Raw genomic sequence first — 19,341 nt, 5'->3', positions numbered from 1 at the left:
AGATTTTTATTTGATACTTTAGACATATTGAAACAGCAGTACTATGTATATCTACAAGGCAATCAATCTCCTTCATGAACTATCTGTGAAACTCACAAAATTGTCTCCTATGGTTGTATAAATTTGGAATGTTGCCTTCAGGACCATGGCTTTGGCAACAAGTATATACTATGGCAGTGGTTCTCAACCTTTTCTGGCCACGACCCCCAAAAGAATCATATTTAACTGTGGACCCCCACCCACCCTGACGAGCACTAAGAGTTGAGGCCTTACATTTTGTATAACAGGGTTCTATTGTGAAAATAGTATATCTACATGCTCGCAACGCAAAACGCGAGGCGTGAGCATGTAGATCTGCTATTTTCACAGTTTCTAATATTTGATAAATTGGCCCATGTTTGATTTGTCATTTTAGAAAAAAAGTCCTTAAATTGTCACTTTAGAATTTGGCAGATACCCTCTACACACTTAAACTTTGTATTGGTTTGTTTACTGTTGGAGTGAGAAAACAATGTTTCACATTAAGTTAATCATCTGGGGACCCCCCAAAATAATTTGGGGGGTCCCGACCCACAGGTTGAGAACCACTGTACTATGGCAATGTTCAAATACTTCTTTGTGGTGTCAAAACACTTAACCCCTGCCCCCCACCCATTGTGGCAATGCAAAAATAAAACTAACTTATGTACCTGTACACAAGATGGAACAAAGAACATTGAACTACACATATCTGCCACATAACTACTGTACGCTTAAAATAAACCATACATACAAACCTATTTGCAGAGACCATGAGACTACTACTATACAAAGCCAAATGGGTATTACCCTGTGAATCATAGAAAAGGCCATTTTATCAAAGACAAGCTCAGCTAATACAGTTAACAATAATGTGGCTTTTCTTTATCAGCATCTTTAAGACTTAGTTAGCATTAACCTACGATGACATAAGAGTGCAAATTAAGTGTAAAACACTCACTTTTTCTTGATCATATAGCACTGTTGTCGGGTAGAAACCTTGTATATATAGTCCGTCTGATTTTCATGAATATTTATTTACCCAATGAGATTGTGACTAATCGGGAGATAAGCGAACATCAGGTCGCAAGTATAACAGTGGCAAAATATGTGTTTTGCAAAAATCGGCCACATGGTGGCGCTAGAAGAGGCCCATGTGCAGGTAGATGATTGTGAAGATCTAATAAAGACATTCGAACACAGGTAATCTGTACTCTAAGGAACATTTCTGAAAAGTAATGGATTTGGACATACAAGGTTTCCCCCCGAAGGCAACAATAAGAGTACTGTAGCCACGCCTTCCAAGATAACCGTGTCTCCCACTTACAAATATGCAGAGGTTTGCCAAGTTTACACACACATCCTCTTACTATTTGATACAGATAAGCCTCAGCTTTTGATATATACATTCAAGTTTGTGCAGAGAACATACAAAAAAAAAAAAAACGTTTCTTTGGCTAAATATTATTCCAAGATAGATGTTGCAGCTGGTTATTTCAGTGTTTATAGATACTGTATAGTGAAATAATATTAATTTATATATAGGAAACTAGATATTGAAGAAGTGTAGGTCTGATGAAAAAAAAGTGCATTTTGTGCATACACATAAAAATTAGCTATGCCAAACTGAACCCAAGCCCTTTATCTTGGCAAGCTTGATGAATATTAAGTATTCTGATTTGACTGGCATGTTTTAAATCCAGATAATCTGCAACGAGTACACTTCCCCATCCTCATAACATCTCTGCTTTCTCAACAAAAAAACAAAAAATTACCCACGTCTTATAACTACAGTAACTTCAGAAATAAAGCTGAAAACAAAGCAATGTGGGCAGACATAACGTGGAATGGTTTTAGCAATAATAGGGCTCCCTGTCTGCATCCTTTCAGGCTAGTGTTGGGGCTCGTTTCCCCGGGGACCTATCTGCTGGAGGCACCGATGATCTGCAACAGGAAGAGGAAGATCTGGATGATATCGACGTAGATGGTGAGTGCCGCGAACACGTACTCCTCTGGACCGATGGCGTATTTGCGGTTGCCGATCAGCAGCTGTGTGTGGTAAGCCAGGAACTATGGGTGAAATGGAGAGAAGATGGCTGTTAACTTATCCTCGTACCCAGTTTTATCTCCATCTCACCAGAGGAAAAAGCCTGGAAATGTCAAACCAAACGCACAGGAAGTACAAGTAGGCCTTTCACAATCACTACATACGGTGCCTTGCACAAGTATTCTGCCCCTTCACATTTTGATGGAGACCACTGTGTTTGTTGGGACCTTCAATGCTGCAGAAAGTAGTTTGGTAACTTTCCCTAGATCTGTGCCCGATACAATCCTGTCTCAAGTCTACAGACAATTCCTTTGACTTCATGCCATGGCTTGGTTTGTGCTCTGACATGTGCTCCAATGACGTCTCTTGACGTTTTTTTTGCAAAGGCGTTCAGTGCTTTTGAGTTTTTTTTTTAAAGATGTCAAAATGACCTGGGATCAGAGAGATGCTTTTCTCTGTTTGTGTGTTGGCTCCCTCGTTTAGCTGATTGAGAAAATGTGTGTTCATTCTAGTGGATGGACACTTTTTTTCATTCAAACAGCTCTATCTCTGGAACCATTTGTCTGATTGACAAAATTCTTTTTGCCACTGAATCACAACAACTGTGTCGGTTTCTGTGGGGGAAAAAAAAAAAAAAAAAAAAAAAACATTTTTTTGATTGCGCAATAAAGAAAAACATACAAAACCGTGGCACAGCTACCTTGGAGCCATTTTGGCATTTGGCACAGAATGAGTTGTTAACTGTGGGACCTTATAGAGACATGTGTGTGCTTTTCTAAATGAACTAAAATCAATTAAATGTACCATTTACCTTAGCTCTGGTCCATAGCGTTAGTGGAGTTCTCCCTAACGCTATGTTCCTCTACATCCGTATTCCTTGGCAAAACCGGAAAACCCCGCCGTCTGGTCCAAAAATAACAAAAACTGTTTCGCCCCTCATCAAACCAAAGGTATCAGTGGACAGTTGAAAGCTTACTCTACTTAGTGGACGAGGTCTGAGCCCCCCACCACACGATTAAAATACATTTCTAGGGCAAAATGAAAAATATTCCACCGGATGGAGACGCTCTTCCAGGTTTTTACGAAACAGCGCTTCCAACGTCGCAGAGTTGAATAACACCCAGTGAGACTAATGCTCAGTGTAATTCGGTCCTCTGACCTGCGCGGCAGTAGTGAGTTGGCACCTTGATGGCGACGACAAATAGTGAAAAACGAGAAGAAATGGAGTCTCCATCCGGTAGAATATTTTTCATTTTGCCCTAGAAATGTATTTTAATCGTGTGGTGGGGGGCTCAACCCGCGTCCACTAAGTAGAGTAAGCTTTCAACTGTCCACTGATACCTTTGGTTTGATGAGGGGCGAAACAGTTTTTGTTATTTTCGGACCAGACGGCGGGGTTTTCCGGTTTTGCCAAGGAATACGGATGTAGAGGAACATAGCGTTAGGGAGAACTCCACTAACGCTATGGACCAGAGCTACATTTACCTCTAATCAAGTTATAGAAACATCTCAAGGATGATCAGTAAGAACAGGATGCACCTCAGCTAAATTTTGAGTGTCATAGCAAAGGGGGTGAATACTTATACATGTGATTTTGTATTTTTTCCTTTTTTAATACATTTGCAAAAATATATAAACATGTTTTTGTCATTATGGGGTATAGTAAGTATAGTGAGTAAAAAATAACATTTTGAATAAGGCTGTAACATAACAAAATGTGAAAAAGTGGCACTGTAATCGTATGATCACTATTATTTAAGCTAATTGCAATTCTTTATAATAATCGTTTCCATTCATTAGTATAAATGTATCTGTTGAAAAATGTATAGTTTAAAAAAATAGCCCGCTGGCCTACTGGTCCAGGCGCATACCACATCGATACAGACTAACCATTGCTGCATGTCACTCTCATCTCTCTCCCAATTTCCTTTCAGTCTACTGTCCTATCAATAAAGGCGTAAAAGCCCAAAAACATATCTAAAAAGATCTACAAGCTCACAACACGACAATTGAGATTTTGTACAAGTATAATATTAACACATTGATTTACCTTATTTCAGAGGCTCAGAGTAAAAGTAATCTGAGTAATTCCTTTTTTTTTTTTTTGCGATAGTATTTTCTTTCACTCAGAACAGAACAATGACAATCGCGGCCATCAGTGTAGCCTACCTTTGGCGGTCTGCTGCTAAATTTCTCTATTTACCAAATGCAAATTGTCAGATGCTGCCATAATTCTATCACTATGAGCAGAGAAATTCACAGATTCACAAGCACTTACCAGTGTGTAGATTATGGCTCCTATGGCGGCATACAGCATATGAAGCCATGGAATCTGCCAATGATAAAACATGACTTAAATATAGAACAAATAAACCTGTGTGTGTGAGCGGGAGAATAAACATACAAGAGAGTAACTCACGTATTTGAAGGAAAGAACGATGACTGAAATAATGCTCACTACAAGCATTACGATCCCCAGAACACAGAACAGGCCTTGGCACTTGGTGAAGTCAACCTGATAAGAAAAGACAGAAAGGTCACAAACATGCACACAAACACAAATGCATATGCTTGCACACGCACACACAAACAAACAGTCACCCTACCTTTGTTTGGAAACAGAAGACGGTGACAGCGATGCACACAACTGCAGTAATACCCAGGGCAAGGAACACCGCTTTTGTTTCATAGTGGCTGAAAACAGACACAAATTCACCCACAATTAGCAATAGCGTACAGTAAGTGGTTTTGATATTTTGGCGTTAATGCATGTATGCAGGGGCGTCACAATGGGTAGGAAAGTGGGACTGAGTTACTAGGGCCCAAGGTGGAGGGGCCCTAGTAACTTTAGCTATTGAAAAATAGCAGATCTACAAGCTCACAGCGCAGCACCGAGTGCCGCGCTGCAAGCTTGTAGATCTGCTATTTTTGAAAAGTCGTGAAAATGTGTGCAAATCTTTGAATATGTATTTTTTAAGCTCAAAAACTCAAACTTTGCTTTCCGGGGGGGTCCCTGGAACTAGATATTTTGAGATGGGGGTCCGTGGCCAGATTCATATCATTTTGGGGGTCCTTCACATGAAAAGGTTTGAGCACCACTGACATAGAAACATACGTTTCTTGCACATATATTCACGATTTCTCAAAAATAGCACATCTACATTTTAAATAGTTAACATTCATGGGGGGCCCACAGTGAATCCAGGGCCCAGAATTTGGTGTGACGCCCCTGCATGTATGACTGTAAATATCTCTCACCTGGATATGGCCCCGGTCATGTAGGACATGGCAAGGGTCTGTGTAAAAAAAAAAAATGATGCTCTATATTATTGTAAATACTGTATATAGAGAGAGTTCAGTAACAGAAGTCTTCCTGTCTCTCCAGCTCTTTAGTAAAAGAGAAAATACATTTTCAGGTGGATTTGAGAGGGCTAATTTAATTTACTTAACTAATTTAGCTTCAATTTCTATAGCGATCCAGTTCCAATCAATGTAAGCTAATGTATTTATTTTAACTCTTACAATTTCCCTTTTTTTAATCATTTATCCTGTATCAGTTCTTCCTCCTGGTTGGAAGAAATAGGTATCTTAACCTGAAAATGTATTTTCTCATCACTAAAAACCTGGAGAGAACTGTTATTGAGCAAACATTCGATAACAATGATTACTATCAGAATAGAGAGCCATTTAACATGCACCTTAACAAAATAATATCACTTAAACCAACATAAGAAATTATAAAATTCCCTGTATATATTTCCAATATCTGCGTCATTTTGGCACAAGTGTCAGGAGCAGACAATCGTGTCTAAGTGTTTAAGAAAGTTGTCATGTTGTGTGGAATGGTTATTGTGGAAAATATACCAGTGTGAGATTAGATGATTTTTCTTTTCTTTCTTTTTTCAATTAAAAAGGTGACTTTAAGCATCACACCCTTTTCACAGCAAATTTATTGACAAGTAAACACAGCTGGAGCGTACAATGTTAATTGTTGGCACATTTCATTTAGGTGTCACTATGTGCCAGCATGACTATCCGCGTGGGAGAAAAGTACCACCTACTGTCAATAAAACAGCTGTGCTGTGAGAAGGGCCCATTCAGAGCAACATGGTGGAAAAGGAAAGGTGTTTTCACTTACGAAGATCGTCAACAGAATGAGATTCCATGGGTACTTCCTCCTGTTGTGCACATAGAAAAGAGTAATAATGTAACACAGGGGTCTTCAACGTTTTCAGGCCAAGGAAATCGTTTCATTGTTTGACAGCACAGTCATCAGTGTATTTTGGATTCATGTCAATTTGTGTTCTCAGATATTTAACCACTTGAACTGTCAATACTTCTCCCCTCTACACCAAACCTCTTTGCCGAAAATAGCCAATCTACAAGCTCACAACGCCTCGCAGAACGAGGCGTTGAGAGCTTGTAAATCTGCTATTTTTGTCTCAAGTTCTCAGAATCTGGTTAAAAGTCTGGCTAAAAAGGAGATTTTATTTTTTCTTTCTATCACACAAAGACTTGGAACCGCTGTAGTAACTATGAGGACCCCCTAGGGGTCCCGGACCCCCAGTGTTAAATTTGTCGGCTAAGACTAAAACTAAAAGACTACAAGATTATGATATTTTGTCGAAAAGACTAGACCAGACTAAAACAATTTCAGAAGACTAAGACTAAGTGTTTTTCAAAAGACTAAGACTAAATCTAAGTCTAAGATTAATGGCTGTAAAAATTAACACTGGTATGCAACTGGGCAATGGAATTACAGCCAAATACATATTTTATCTTTACATTTGAGAATGGCACTTATCTGTTTTTTCAAATCAGCAGATAGTGTCAGATGCCTCAGATGTGATTGATACTGTTACTCTATTATATATAAGACAATGACTTGTACAGAGTTAAGTGGTCATATTTAGCCTAAAGAACAATGACTAAAAGACTAAGACTAATCCCAAAAAAGACTAAAATATTTTGATATTTAGTCAACTAAGACTAGACTAAAACAATTTCAGAAGACTAAGACAGGACTAAGACTAAATAGTGTGTTATTCAAAAGACTAAGACTAAATCTAAATTTGCTGAAAGAATTAACACTGCCGGACCCCCTGTTGAAGACCCATGATGTAACACAATGAGGCATCTGTAACAAATTTAGCAAAAATGCCAAACGTGCACTTAAATCTCCACTCACCTGGGTCCCTTACAGCAGACCAGCACAATGTGGGTCACAAAGTACACACCACTACAAATAGAAATATATATATATATATTAGTAACACATTCATCTTTTAAATTGATTATTGTACAAATTGGTGCGAAATCTAATCTAATTATATACTAATTGAGCTAATAGTATAGAGCAGGGGTTTTCAAAGTGGGTGGCCGTGACGGCAGTCCTGGGGTGCCGCGAGATCATTTGATAATATTTGGAATCCATTTGGACACTTTTAGTATCATTTTAAACTTGAAGTACTAAGTTATTTTCAGTCAGTTCTAACCAAAATGGCTATTATCTCAAAGTTTTCCTCGCAACATAATCACTAAAATATCATCAATGTCGGGAGAAACCTCGTATCTCCAAGTTTCAAATGTGTACGTCTTTTGGTAAAGCAAAGCCCTGCTTCATCATACAAAACTGTCTCACAAAACTAGTGAAAACAGCAGATCTGTGTGCTTGTAGATCATTTTTAAAATGATAAATACAAAACAAAAAGTTTTGGGCATACTAGGTTTCTACCCGACAACGACGATATGCTATAAATATAAGGTGCAAATTATAATGTAGGGGTGCCTCGGATTAAAACAATATTTATGGGGTGCCCTGAGACAAAAAAGTTTTGGGAACCCCTGGTATAGAGAAGTACTTACAATGATGCCCAGTAGAGAGCTGGGTTTTGTATCACAAACACTCTGACAGGATCACTATGAGATGAGATAAGAGAGAGACAGACAGACAGACAGACAGACAGACAGACAGACAGACAGAAAAGAGATAGTTACAGATGCTCTATTCGCCAGCATGTGACAAGCATAACGTATGATAATTTTAAAAATCACACCCGTGTGAAGTGGAGCTGTGTGTGTGTGTGTGTGTGTGTGTGTGTGTGTGTGTGTGTGTGTGTGTGTGTGTGTGTGTGTGTGTGTGTGTGTGTGTGTGTGTGTGTGTGGATCATGTGTACCGATTTTTGTGACATTTGAAGAAAATATGTAGGAAAAGGAGCAAAAAGTGTGTTTTGGAGAAAATTCAAGATGGCGGAAAATCTATCATGGCGCAAATGGGCGTGGCCTATATGGGGAGATGCGTCATGACCCAAGGAATCCAGGGAAAAAATATTTTTAATTTTCCGACCTACGGTTCAAGAGTTACAGGCCAAAACGTAAGGTGGGGTGTTATGGCGCCACCATGCGGCCAAATGACACAATTATTTTTTATTTAATCCTTGAAATCATTATGAACCTCCTCTCCAAGTCTTGAAACTCTAGCCCCTATGGTTTGCGAGAGACAAATAATTGAATGTGAGTTTTTGCGATTCCCATTATAAGTCAATGGGGAAAATTAATTCACTAATAAATTAATATCAATTAAACTATAGAACCTTTCTCTTAGAAAAGTAATAGCCCACGATTCCCGAGTAAGCCGGTCGATTTGACATATGGCGCGAGTGTGTGGTGGCAAAACTGTGGGACTAGTGGCGTGCCGAAGTTTAGGAAGTTCAGGCTACATACACACAGACAGACACACACACACACACACACACACACACACACAGACAGACCCACACAGCCACGTATAGGGAGCCTGTGCTTCACACAGCTCCAAAAAAGGCCTACTAAGGACTGGACTGGAATATACATGGCTTTGTTCTCTGCTATTACAGAACACAAACACACTGTGTTTCTGGATTGGAACTTGTGTTCCGATAAGGCAATAGCAGTAGGCTAGGTGGTTTACTGGTGCCACTAATCTGTCATACATTTTTCCCATAGAGATTTACTAAAGTATTTCTATTGTTTTAAGCCTAGAATCAAGCCAGCCAGAATCCTGGTGAATCATGACCATAAAACCTTTGATTCTGTGAAAAGAAAAAGCGATAAACAAAAGGATATTTATTAAATGTAATTAAATATTCAAATATTATTATTTTCTTTCACAGAATCAAAGGTTTTATGGCCATGATGGTCAACGTCCTATGAGCAGTGTTGCCAGATCTCGTGAGCAGGGGTGAAAGTGGGACGGAAAGGACCGGTACGGCTTTCCACTTAAATATTCCGTGCCGGTAAGATGGGGGGGGGAAGTAACAACAACACTTCCCCTAAAACAGCAATACTTCCCCAAGAGCCCATATTAGAACCTGCCACGAGCACATGACCAACAAGTGTTCTTATAAAGTTCTTCTAAATCGTTCCAATGTGTTTCTGTCAATGTAATCCGTGCCATTTATGATGTTTATTTAGTCCAGTCCTTCACGTGCTTACCGGTATCATAAATTGAATGCAAGTGTTCATGAATTAGGTAAACAATATGGGGAGATAGGGGTATATTTCCAGAAAGTACTTCAAGCCACACTCTGTGTCAGCTACACACTCACGAGGACACCTTGACACAAACAAAAAAAATGTTGTCCTATTAATCTGTCTGAAAAATACTATTTTAATGTCCACATTTTTAAATAAGATTGTGGACTGTGAAGAATGGGTCCAATATTTACTTCAGTGACTGACTATGGGGCAAAATAATCTGTCATAATCTGTGTTTATGTTCACTCCTCCAAATGGAATTGATAGACTCACAACCTACTTCTGGTCCCCTAAAGAGGCGGGCACCAACATTACACAGAGGGTGCATTCAGAAATACGGTGCAGCAGGCAAGGAGGCTCAACACAAAAACGGAAGTAGTAATATACTACACCTTCCACCAGTGCTAAGGTGTACTTTTTACAGTCCGTTAGTAAATCAATTGAACTTAGTGCACTCTGACGTCAACACCAGAGGACTTTGAAAACTACAGACATAGATAGAGAAAGTCAAGCGAAGTTGGGAGTCTTGCTATCTATTGACTTTCTTTGGTTTCATTGTACCGGAGTCTGATGTGAGGAGATGGGAAACACCCTCTCGAGATGATAAGCAGACAAGGACACAGCCGGTCGACAGTGGGAAAACCTGACCACACAACTGTAAAGTAGGCAGTACATACTGTCACTCCTTTTCCCTGTTGTGTGTCTTATAAATTATCTCCATGTCCAAAACCTCTGAACATTTTCCAAGGAGCAGTATTGGAGGAAAAGACAGCAATAGCCAGGAAACACTGCCACAGACTAGAGGGTGAGGAAGGAAAAGGCTTGGATATCCACGGCATTACAGAGAAACAGGCCAAGTACCCATGCTTGACATCTATGCCTGTAACTGATACACTATTAGAGCTCTGATGCCCACCACCGAGTTGTAATAACTCAAAGGGCCAAGACATGATTTGATTATTCTGATTAATTGATCATATCTATTGCAGATTAATTTGGCCGCCACACACGCACGCACACGCATAAGTATGCACACACACACACACACACACACACACACACACACACACACACACACACACACACACACACACACACACACACACACACACACACACACACACACACACACACACACACACACACACACACACACACAAACTACTCACACAAATGTGAATACAGCCACGATTGCTGTAGTGACGAGGAGCTGGGATGCCAAAATCAGATATACCTGAGAAAGACAAATAGACATGTGAGGAAGATATGGAGCTAGTTTGAATCATAGCAGAAATGTATCTCTTAAATGTTTATCTTGCAAGAACTATCTGTACTAATGTCTGTTTAGTGTATACTGTATATTGTATAGATTTACCTTCCTGATGAAGGAATGGCGTACACTCAGATCGTCCCAATCAGCGCCACTTGCAGCAAACCCATCACCTGTGTGATAAATATAAATCTTCTGCATTAATACTTTAATTAGAGGGATTTAAACCATTTATAATTGTATATGGATAAACGATTAAGAGTTTTGTTCTTAATTGTTCGATGACATAATGGGATATCACTTTATTTGCGTACCTCCTAGACACACAGACCAATCCTACACATTATGAAGAAAACGTTTCATTTCAAGTTAAAATAATGAAATCATCTAAAAGCAAGGTTTTCAAACAAAGTGTAGTGGAGGCCCAGGGAGACATGATGGTGAAAGACTGACTGACGGTCAAAATGATGATGATGAGGAAGTTACTGTAGTTACAGTATGACCGCAGATTCATGCAACAATGGTTGTGAAGTTTGGTTAATTGGCTAAATCTAACTGTACATACAAACAATTAAACATGTTTGGCTAGATCTAACAATGAAACAAGTAGCACTTTCTGTTTGTATTCATTATCACTCTCTTCTACTGCCCACTTGGTCATTCAGCATTTTATGTGGCAAGTGGTCCATTTAAATACATATTTAACAGATCATTACTCATATCATAACACACAAGTAAAACGAGATTGTCATAGCATAGGGTGGTCTGAACCTTTTCTGAAGGGAGGCCCATTGTCTCAAGACTTTGAAAACCCTCTAAACATTACAAATGTGAATATACTACATATGTGAAGATAGTTACTAACAGCTAACAACTAATACAGCATGTGATATAAGCAAGAAATGACTGTAATCATGTTGTTGGAGCAGGAAGTTTCAAAGCAAGGCAGCACAGCACCACTGAAACAGTGTATTTAAAAAGGACACACACAGAGTATAAATATAAATCTGCATCAAGGCTAAACAACCATTGGCTTACCAATGGCGTCTGATGGTATGGTGGGTGGGATGACTGGAGGGGGCATGGGAGCATGGCTGGGGTAGGCTCCTCCTGGAGCCCCAGCAGACGGAGGAAAGCCCTGGTATGGAGCAGCAGAGTAGCCCCCTGGTTGCCCTGGGTAGCCCCCTGGTTGCCCTGGGTATGGAGGTGCATTCTGGCCGGATGGGTAGGGGGCAGAAGGCTGTCCCGGGGGCGCACCGCCATAGGCGGGGAAGCCATACTGCGGGGGAGGGGGGTAGTTCATCCCCGGAGGGCCATACAGCGGGGCGTGAGAGTCGTCATACCCTGGGGGAAAGTCGGACTTGGACATGTCGCTCTGGGACAGCAAGGGAGGATAAGAGAGAGAGAGAAGGAATGAGACAAAACAGAAGGAATGAGAAAAAAAAAAACTGTCATTCACCCAGTAAAAGTTCAGAACAGACACTGTTTGAAACTGGAATTTCCATTACTGATAAGAAGCTTGCTAGCTAGGCTTTGACAAAGAAGTTGTAGAAGTTACTTGCCTATGCTTGGAAAACATATGTGGGAGGGAGGCGGTACATTTGCTTTATTTTTGACACATTTTCAGAAAGTACAAACTGTTAGGCGGAAGGAAGCAAAAATTGTGGGAAGCAAGTAACAACAACACATCTATCTTGAGACTAATATGGCCCACGCCCAATACCTTACTCTTTAACCACTCAAATGATGCAAACCACTGCCCCAGGTTCTGCAGTCTATATTACCTACACATGCTGTGATGTAAATAACTGCTAAAATGACAACATACTTAACTTAAAGGGGAAAAACACTGATTTTCAACATTGAACCACATACAGTACCTTAGAGCTGTTGTGTGGCAATAATATTTCCCCACAACAGCTCTAAGCTATATTATGACATTGTTCAATGTTGAGTGGTATTCCCCTTTAAAAAATAGCAGATTTAAGATTTTACATCTGCTATTTAGAATGGGATAGGAACACCAGGAGTAATGTGGTTATAATAGCTGTGCCTCTGCTTCCCACAAACATGCAAACTTGGCTCCAGAAATAGAACCTAAACAAAGGGACTGTACGGTACGTGTGTGGTGTGACTACCCCTCATGGTGGTTACTGTAAGGATTTGGACAGGGTATAATAATACTTGTCCTGGACCAGGGAGACGTTTAGCATTAAGTGAGCTGTGCCTCTTGAGTCATATCAGGTTGACGTGAACATGTGGTTTTTCTCAGAGCTGTGGTTCACATTAAACCACCGTAGACCCACTGCGTAACATGCCTCTCAGACCGAACATGTCCCCTGGGGAAATGTCTAATAACCATTAAGACTATGTATGCTCTTAAAAGCACACACATGAGTACAAGGTCACATAATAATAGCCAGAGTAAAGAATGTGTTGGCATGTTAAATTCATCCTTACTTTTGGGACAAAGCTCCACAAACAATGTTACTAATTTACAAAGTCCTAAACTGAGTTCCATATAATTTGCAGTGACTTTTATTTGGGGAAATGAACAGAAAAGGAATTCAAAATGCCTCCACCTTCCATTACATAATGACATCACGTCACAAGCGCTAAGCAACCGTAGAAAACACAAAATAGAGAGGAAAAACACACTTCAGTTCAGCCACAGAGCTTCCTCCATGGAGCAGTCGCTCAATGACTTTTAGTTAACAGACACATGCAATCAACTGCAAACTGAGGCAGCCAGCTAGAGGCGTGTACATAACTCCAGCTAGTTCACACACACCCTAGTTGGCTCATAAGAACTGTAAACAAAAGTCATCATCATCATCATGATTCTGAATCATGGTGGTAGGTTATAGGGATTGTTTCCAGCGTGGTGTTCTGTGGGTTTGTTTACTTCCTAAAAAAAGCAAATAAAAATGTGCTACATAACAGTAGTCATTAATCAATGGCCTTCTAATAGAAAACATATAGTAACTTTGATTGGTTGATTGATTATATACTGGTGCTGACTGTGAACATTTCAACATGTAGACATAGATAACAGAACAACAGTAGCCTACTGAAGACAGTAAGCAGTAAGCACCACACCCCATACCACAGTGAGTAGACAGATTGGGTGATTAAACCAACAGGACTCTAATAACTGTTTTGCCTTAGAGCTATCCCACTGAGGATGGATTAATTTGTATTATAAGTAACCAAAGAAGGCATTTACATGAAATGCCTGAAACACTGACTGGGTGGGTGAGGGTAGAGTAAAATCACACCCGTGTGAACTGAGCGGTGGTTGTGTGTGTGTGTGTGTGTGTGTGTGTGTGCGTGCGTGCGTGTGTGTGTGCGTGTGTGTGTGTGAGAGAGAGAGAGAGAATATTGCAGTTGATGCTCAGACTAGACTCAAGAGCACCCTCTCTGGTCACTGAGTGGTAGTTCAGGCTACATACACACATACATACACACACGGATACACGGATACACGGATACACACACGGCCATGCTATGGAGCGGTCTACCACCGCTCAAAAATAGGTTATGTTTAATCTGGAGTGGACAGTGGACACTGACACTGGACACACTGGACAGTGGGTTACAAATAAAGATTTGTGTCTTGGACACACTGGATAGTGCTTACTTGAGAGAATAATGGACTTTAGTCACTCTACTTCTTGGCTTGGTCTCTTGTTCTAGGTGTAATACAATCTCCAACTCAGCCCAGTGTGACAGCCCGACTCCACCTAGCACCAACCCTATACTTGGCATAAAATAGAGCCGACGTACGAGCTCACAGCGCTTGGCGAAGCGAAGCTTTGTGAGCTTGTAGATCGGCCATTTTCGGCGCGCGACACCGTCGTATGGTGAAGTATAAATGAAGCGTTACAGAAACACAAAAAGCCTATTCATGTCAGGGTCCCAGCCTGGTATCGTTAACAACATGGCTAAAAACACTGGACGATATTAGTATCACTGATGTAACTAATATCTAACACTTGGGTGTAAACTTCTAAACCTGCTTCAATTACATTTGTAAACTCATACAGAATTTGTGACGAAGTCTAGAAAAATAAATGTTCGACTCACCAAGAAAAGTTTCCGAAAGAAAGAGAAGAAAATGTTAACAACCGCTCAGCGGTTTGCGATGTAAGGTTTTACGGAACACCTCGGATGTGGCTCACAAACCCAATCTAGCGTTCCAATAATAGACTCAGGGACAGTTTAGAGACAGATACGTCTAAAACATGAATCCAGAAAAAAGAAAGTTAGCGCAGCAGGTATCCTATCCAGATGTACAATATGGAAGCCTCATTTCCTGGAACGATCATGAACAGAAGGGTGGAGCCCCGGAGGAGCTGTGCGTGTGCGTGTGCGTGTGCGTGTGCGTTTCTCAAGAAAGAAAGCCATCTGTAGACCTGCTGTGTAGATAGAATCTAGATACCAGTGGTTCTCAACCTTTTCAGGCCGCGACCCCCAAAATAATCATAATTTGAACTAGGGACGCCCCCACCCTGAAGAGCACTTTTAAGAGTTGAGGCATTACATTTTATATAACACAGTTCTGTAGTGAAAATAGCAAGATCGGCTATTTTCTAAATTTCTGCCTCTAATATTTGACAATTTTAAATTGTCATTTTAGAACCATTGAAAAGTCCTTAAATTGTCACTTTAGAAATGTGCAGATACCCTCTATACACTTAAAATGTATGTTGGTTTGTTTACTGTTGAGTGAGAAAACAATGCTGTACATTACAGTTAATCATCTGGGGGCCCAAAAAAATAATTTGGGGACCCCCTGGGGGTCCTGACCCACAGGTTGAGAACCACTGGTCTGGTAGGTACACTTATAGCTCTGGTCAAGAGCAGGATACCTTTATAATTAAATACATGGTGTATGCATTTGATTGCAATGTTACACACCACACAAAGGTTAGTATATGAGATTTAGTAGGCCTATTGATGAGCATTCCAGGCTATCCAAGCAAGACAAGTGATTATGTGTCTGCGTGACGCAAGCATAGACTTAAGGCTACCTACTGTAACATGCACATTTGGGTCAAAAACATCTACTGAGACATCTCTACGACGCTACCCTAATCTATTTGAACTCACATGGATTGTATTTTTGTCAATTGGCGATTACAACAGCAAGGTACACAGTACACACAAAGGTTATATTTGAGATTTAGTATTGATGAGCATTCCAGTCTATCCAAGTGTAGCCCCCACAGTTAGTACCAGCCACCAGCGACAACAGCCCTGCTAATCAGGCTCAGCATGAGGTGTGAGGGCCAGCACTCAACTTGGTCCCACTTTTCCCAATGGCCAGCACGTCCCTGCACATACAATTCAATATCAAAGGGCTTTATTGGCATGAGAAAACATGCACATATACAAATAGGTACACATACACATACACATACACATACACATACACATACACATACTGTGTGGTAATAAAGCCCCAGTGAGTTTATACCCTGCGACATAGCTCTGTTTCCACAATGCTCTACCCCCTCCAACTGTATATATGTTCCCCATTTTCAACAGTTTTTATTTTGACACTTGCTTTGTTTTCTCATGCCAATAAAGCTCCTTTGAATCAAATTGAATTTAATTGGACTGAATTGAATGTGGACTTATGCTCAGTCCACTGAGAGCAGCAAGGCCCATTCCCTGGTCCACCCTTTCCCTGTTCCGACCCCACCCATGTAGTGAGCTGTGACATGACTAGTACTATTAAAGTCAGGTTCCCCCAGTGTGTGACCCAACATTTTTTGAATATCCCTTTAAGTTGTCTGACAAGTATTTATCTGTGCATCCTATCCACCTGTTTCCGCGGGAGTTTACTGGAGATTATTTGGACCTGTTTGCACCACACTTCCGGTTTAACAGCAGACATACAAGCTCACGTCGCGTCGCAGATGCAGCCTGTTGTGAGCTTGTAAATCACACTCGACTGCGGCCAGGGGCGCTGGAACTCCCAAATCCCAAGGGGAGCTGAGCCTGGAGGAGTTCATGCTTGCGGCCAAAGGCCGCACGCCGAAAAATTCACGTTTTTTATCCGGTTTTGGGTTCTTCTTATTACGGTTTCGGGTGCTTATTCCCTGCACAACGGTGTAACAAGGAGCTGTACAGTTACTAGTTATTTTAACACATGCAACACACAGCACGCACGCACGCACGCACACACAGTCACTCACGCACACACTACAAAATCGGGTATTATTTTTGTAACAGTTTTCTACTGTTTTTTATTCCCCATATACAACAGTGTTAGTTTGCAACAATGAGCCTATAGACAGTTTCTAGTTCTCAAATAAATAGACTTTGGTGTGCCATCAAAGCGGGATTTAAATTTGACTTCCCTTCTGACTGGAAGTGGCAAGGTGACCATGTGATTAGGTCACCATGTGATAATCAAATACCTTTTTTCAACATATTTTATTCCCCAAAGTCAAATACATTATTGTTTTAATATAGCTCTCTGTGTGTGTATATATAGGCTTATTTTAATGAATAAAAAAAAAATGTTTTTTTTTTCTCCCCACCACCAGGGGAGCTGCAGCTCCCTCAGCACCCCACTTCCAGCGCCCCTGGCTGCGGCGCCGGAAGCTCGGTACAGCGTCTGCGCAATGCACTATGGGGCGTTGGAAACTCGTGGATAGACTTCTGTTAATAACCTTCCATTTCAGGCTCACCTTACCGCTAATCACTTTCGAAGTGTTGGGTGGTTCACGGTAGCTGATAGAGTAGCCTTCAGCATCTTGCAATGGGCCTGGTGATATACACTACACCACAATACAAAACACTTCCAAAATGTCAAGGATGTTCACAATTACAACAACAGAGGCAGTGCCACAGATCACGTCCAACACACATTTGGCAAAAAAAAAGGGTCAAATTTGTTCTCCTGCTATGCCGCAAAATGAAGTTCCTTTAAAAAGGCACTGAAAAGCCAAATCGGCTGCTACTCGAAACTGGTAAAAATAAAAAATAAAAAGCCTATCCTTACCCCCCTGACCTTTCTTTTGTTATGCATTGTGTTTTACAACTGTTTTTTTTTTTTTTTTATAAATATTTTCTGCATACTGTGTTCTATTTGTCTGTCATTCTATGTTACTAGAAGCTGGGCCGCCCTTCGGGCGGCCCAGCGTCTAGTCGGTGACCTGGCCAACTCTGGAACGATGTAAATAGGGAATGAATGCCCTTTAATGCAAACCCCATTATACCTGTTGTCATAGGACCCGTTTTGACCATCTGTTTGCCTGTGTCCATTTATGCCCATATATGGAGATATCTGTATCTGTCTGTCTGTCGGCGTCCATTTTATGTCCATATATGGAGATCACTGCAGATATAGTTCTGAGTCCATTTTATGCCCATATGCCCATATATGGAGATATCTGTCTATTTGCGTCCATTTTATGCCCATATATGGAGATCTCTGTATCTGTCTGTCTGTGTCCCTTTATGCCCGTATATGGAGATATCTGTTTATCTGCGTCCATTTTATGCCCATATATGAGATCTCTGTCGCTTTTTGTTTGTTTCTTCTTTAAGCAGAATACACAGCCTGCTTATTTATGCCCATATATGGAGATCTCTGTATCTGTCTGTCTGTGTCCCTTTATGCCCGTATATGGAGATATCTGTTTATCTGCGTCCATTTTATGCCCATATATGAGATCTCTGTCGCTTTTTGTTTGTTTCTTCTTTAAGCAGAATACACAGCCTGCTTAAATCTGCATCATTCAAGTCATCCTCCCAGTCCCACGCTTTGTCGCTTGTCTTATGTTTGTCTTTGTCTCTTTTATTTTCTTTTTTGGAGCGGACCCCATGAATGCCCCACCCTTTAATGCAAACCCCAATATACCTGTTGTCATAGGACCCGTTTTGACCATCTGTTAGCCTTTGTCCCCACCCTTTAATGCAAACCCCAATATACCTGTTGTCATAGGACCCGTTTTGACCATCTGTTTGCCTTTGTCCCCTTATGCCCATATATGGAGATCTCTGCACACACAGTACCGGTTGACCATCTGTTAGCCTTTGTCCCCACCCTTTAATGCAAACCCCAATATACCTGTTGTCATAGGACCCGTTTTGACCATCTGTTTGCCTTTGTCCCCTTATGCCCATATATGGAGATCTCTGCACACACAGTACCGGTTGCGGAAAACTCTGATGTCAGACATCAGCTCCCCATTCGGGGATTCATTTTATGCCCATATCTGGAGAACGCGCGTGCCGGTGGGAAGAACGGTTCTCGAGATTCACATACATACATACACATTCACAGAGATTTTTTGTTGACTCATGCGGCGTACGTGATGTCAGAGCCTTTTATGAAGTGATGTCACAATGAGTCAGCGATTGTGCCGATTTCCTCAGGAACAGCCTGACAGCTCCGCGTAAGGAGATTCCGAACGTTTCGCGCCGCTTCGGGAAAACCGCATGCCGAGTCGGGCCGAGGCCCGGCACTGCACTC

General features: G+C 41.0%; 1 protein-coding gene across 1 annotated transcript; it reads right to left on the bottom strand.

Annotated features, from left to right (window-relative positions):
- Nucleotides 1–50: 50 nt before the first annotated feature.
- On the bottom strand, nucleotides 51–15,128 carry tmbim1a (transmembrane BAX inhibitor motif containing 1a). The gene is made up of 12 exons (XM_080726390.1): nucleotides 14,937–15,128; nucleotides 11,889–12,225; nucleotides 10,956–11,023; nucleotides 10,750–10,814; nucleotides 7,931–7,984; nucleotides 7,254–7,304; nucleotides 6,204–6,243; nucleotides 5,324–5,361; nucleotides 4,672–4,759; nucleotides 4,485–4,580; nucleotides 4,344–4,397; nucleotides 51–2,088 (listed from the first exon to the last, which is right to left on the bottom strand). The coding sequence occupies exons 2-12, from the start codon at nucleotides 12,217–12,219 to the stop codon at nucleotides 1,939–1,941; spliced, it is 1,035 nt and encodes a 344-aa protein (XP_080582516.1). The 5' UTR covers nucleotides 12,220–12,225; nucleotides 14,937–15,128; the 3' UTR covers nucleotides 51–1,938.
- Nucleotides 15,129–19,341: the final 4,213 nt, after the last annotated feature.

The sequence above is a fragment of the Nannobrachium achirus genome (assembly GCF_963921795.1).
Source record: "Nannobrachium achirus genome assembly, chromosome: 5".
Taxonomy (NCBI): Eukaryota; Metazoa; Chordata; class Actinopteri; order Myctophiformes; family Myctophidae; genus Nannobrachium; species Nannobrachium achirus.
The sequence above is the reverse complement of the archived record's forward strand: the minus strand, read 5'-3'. Positions and strand labels throughout refer to the sequence as shown.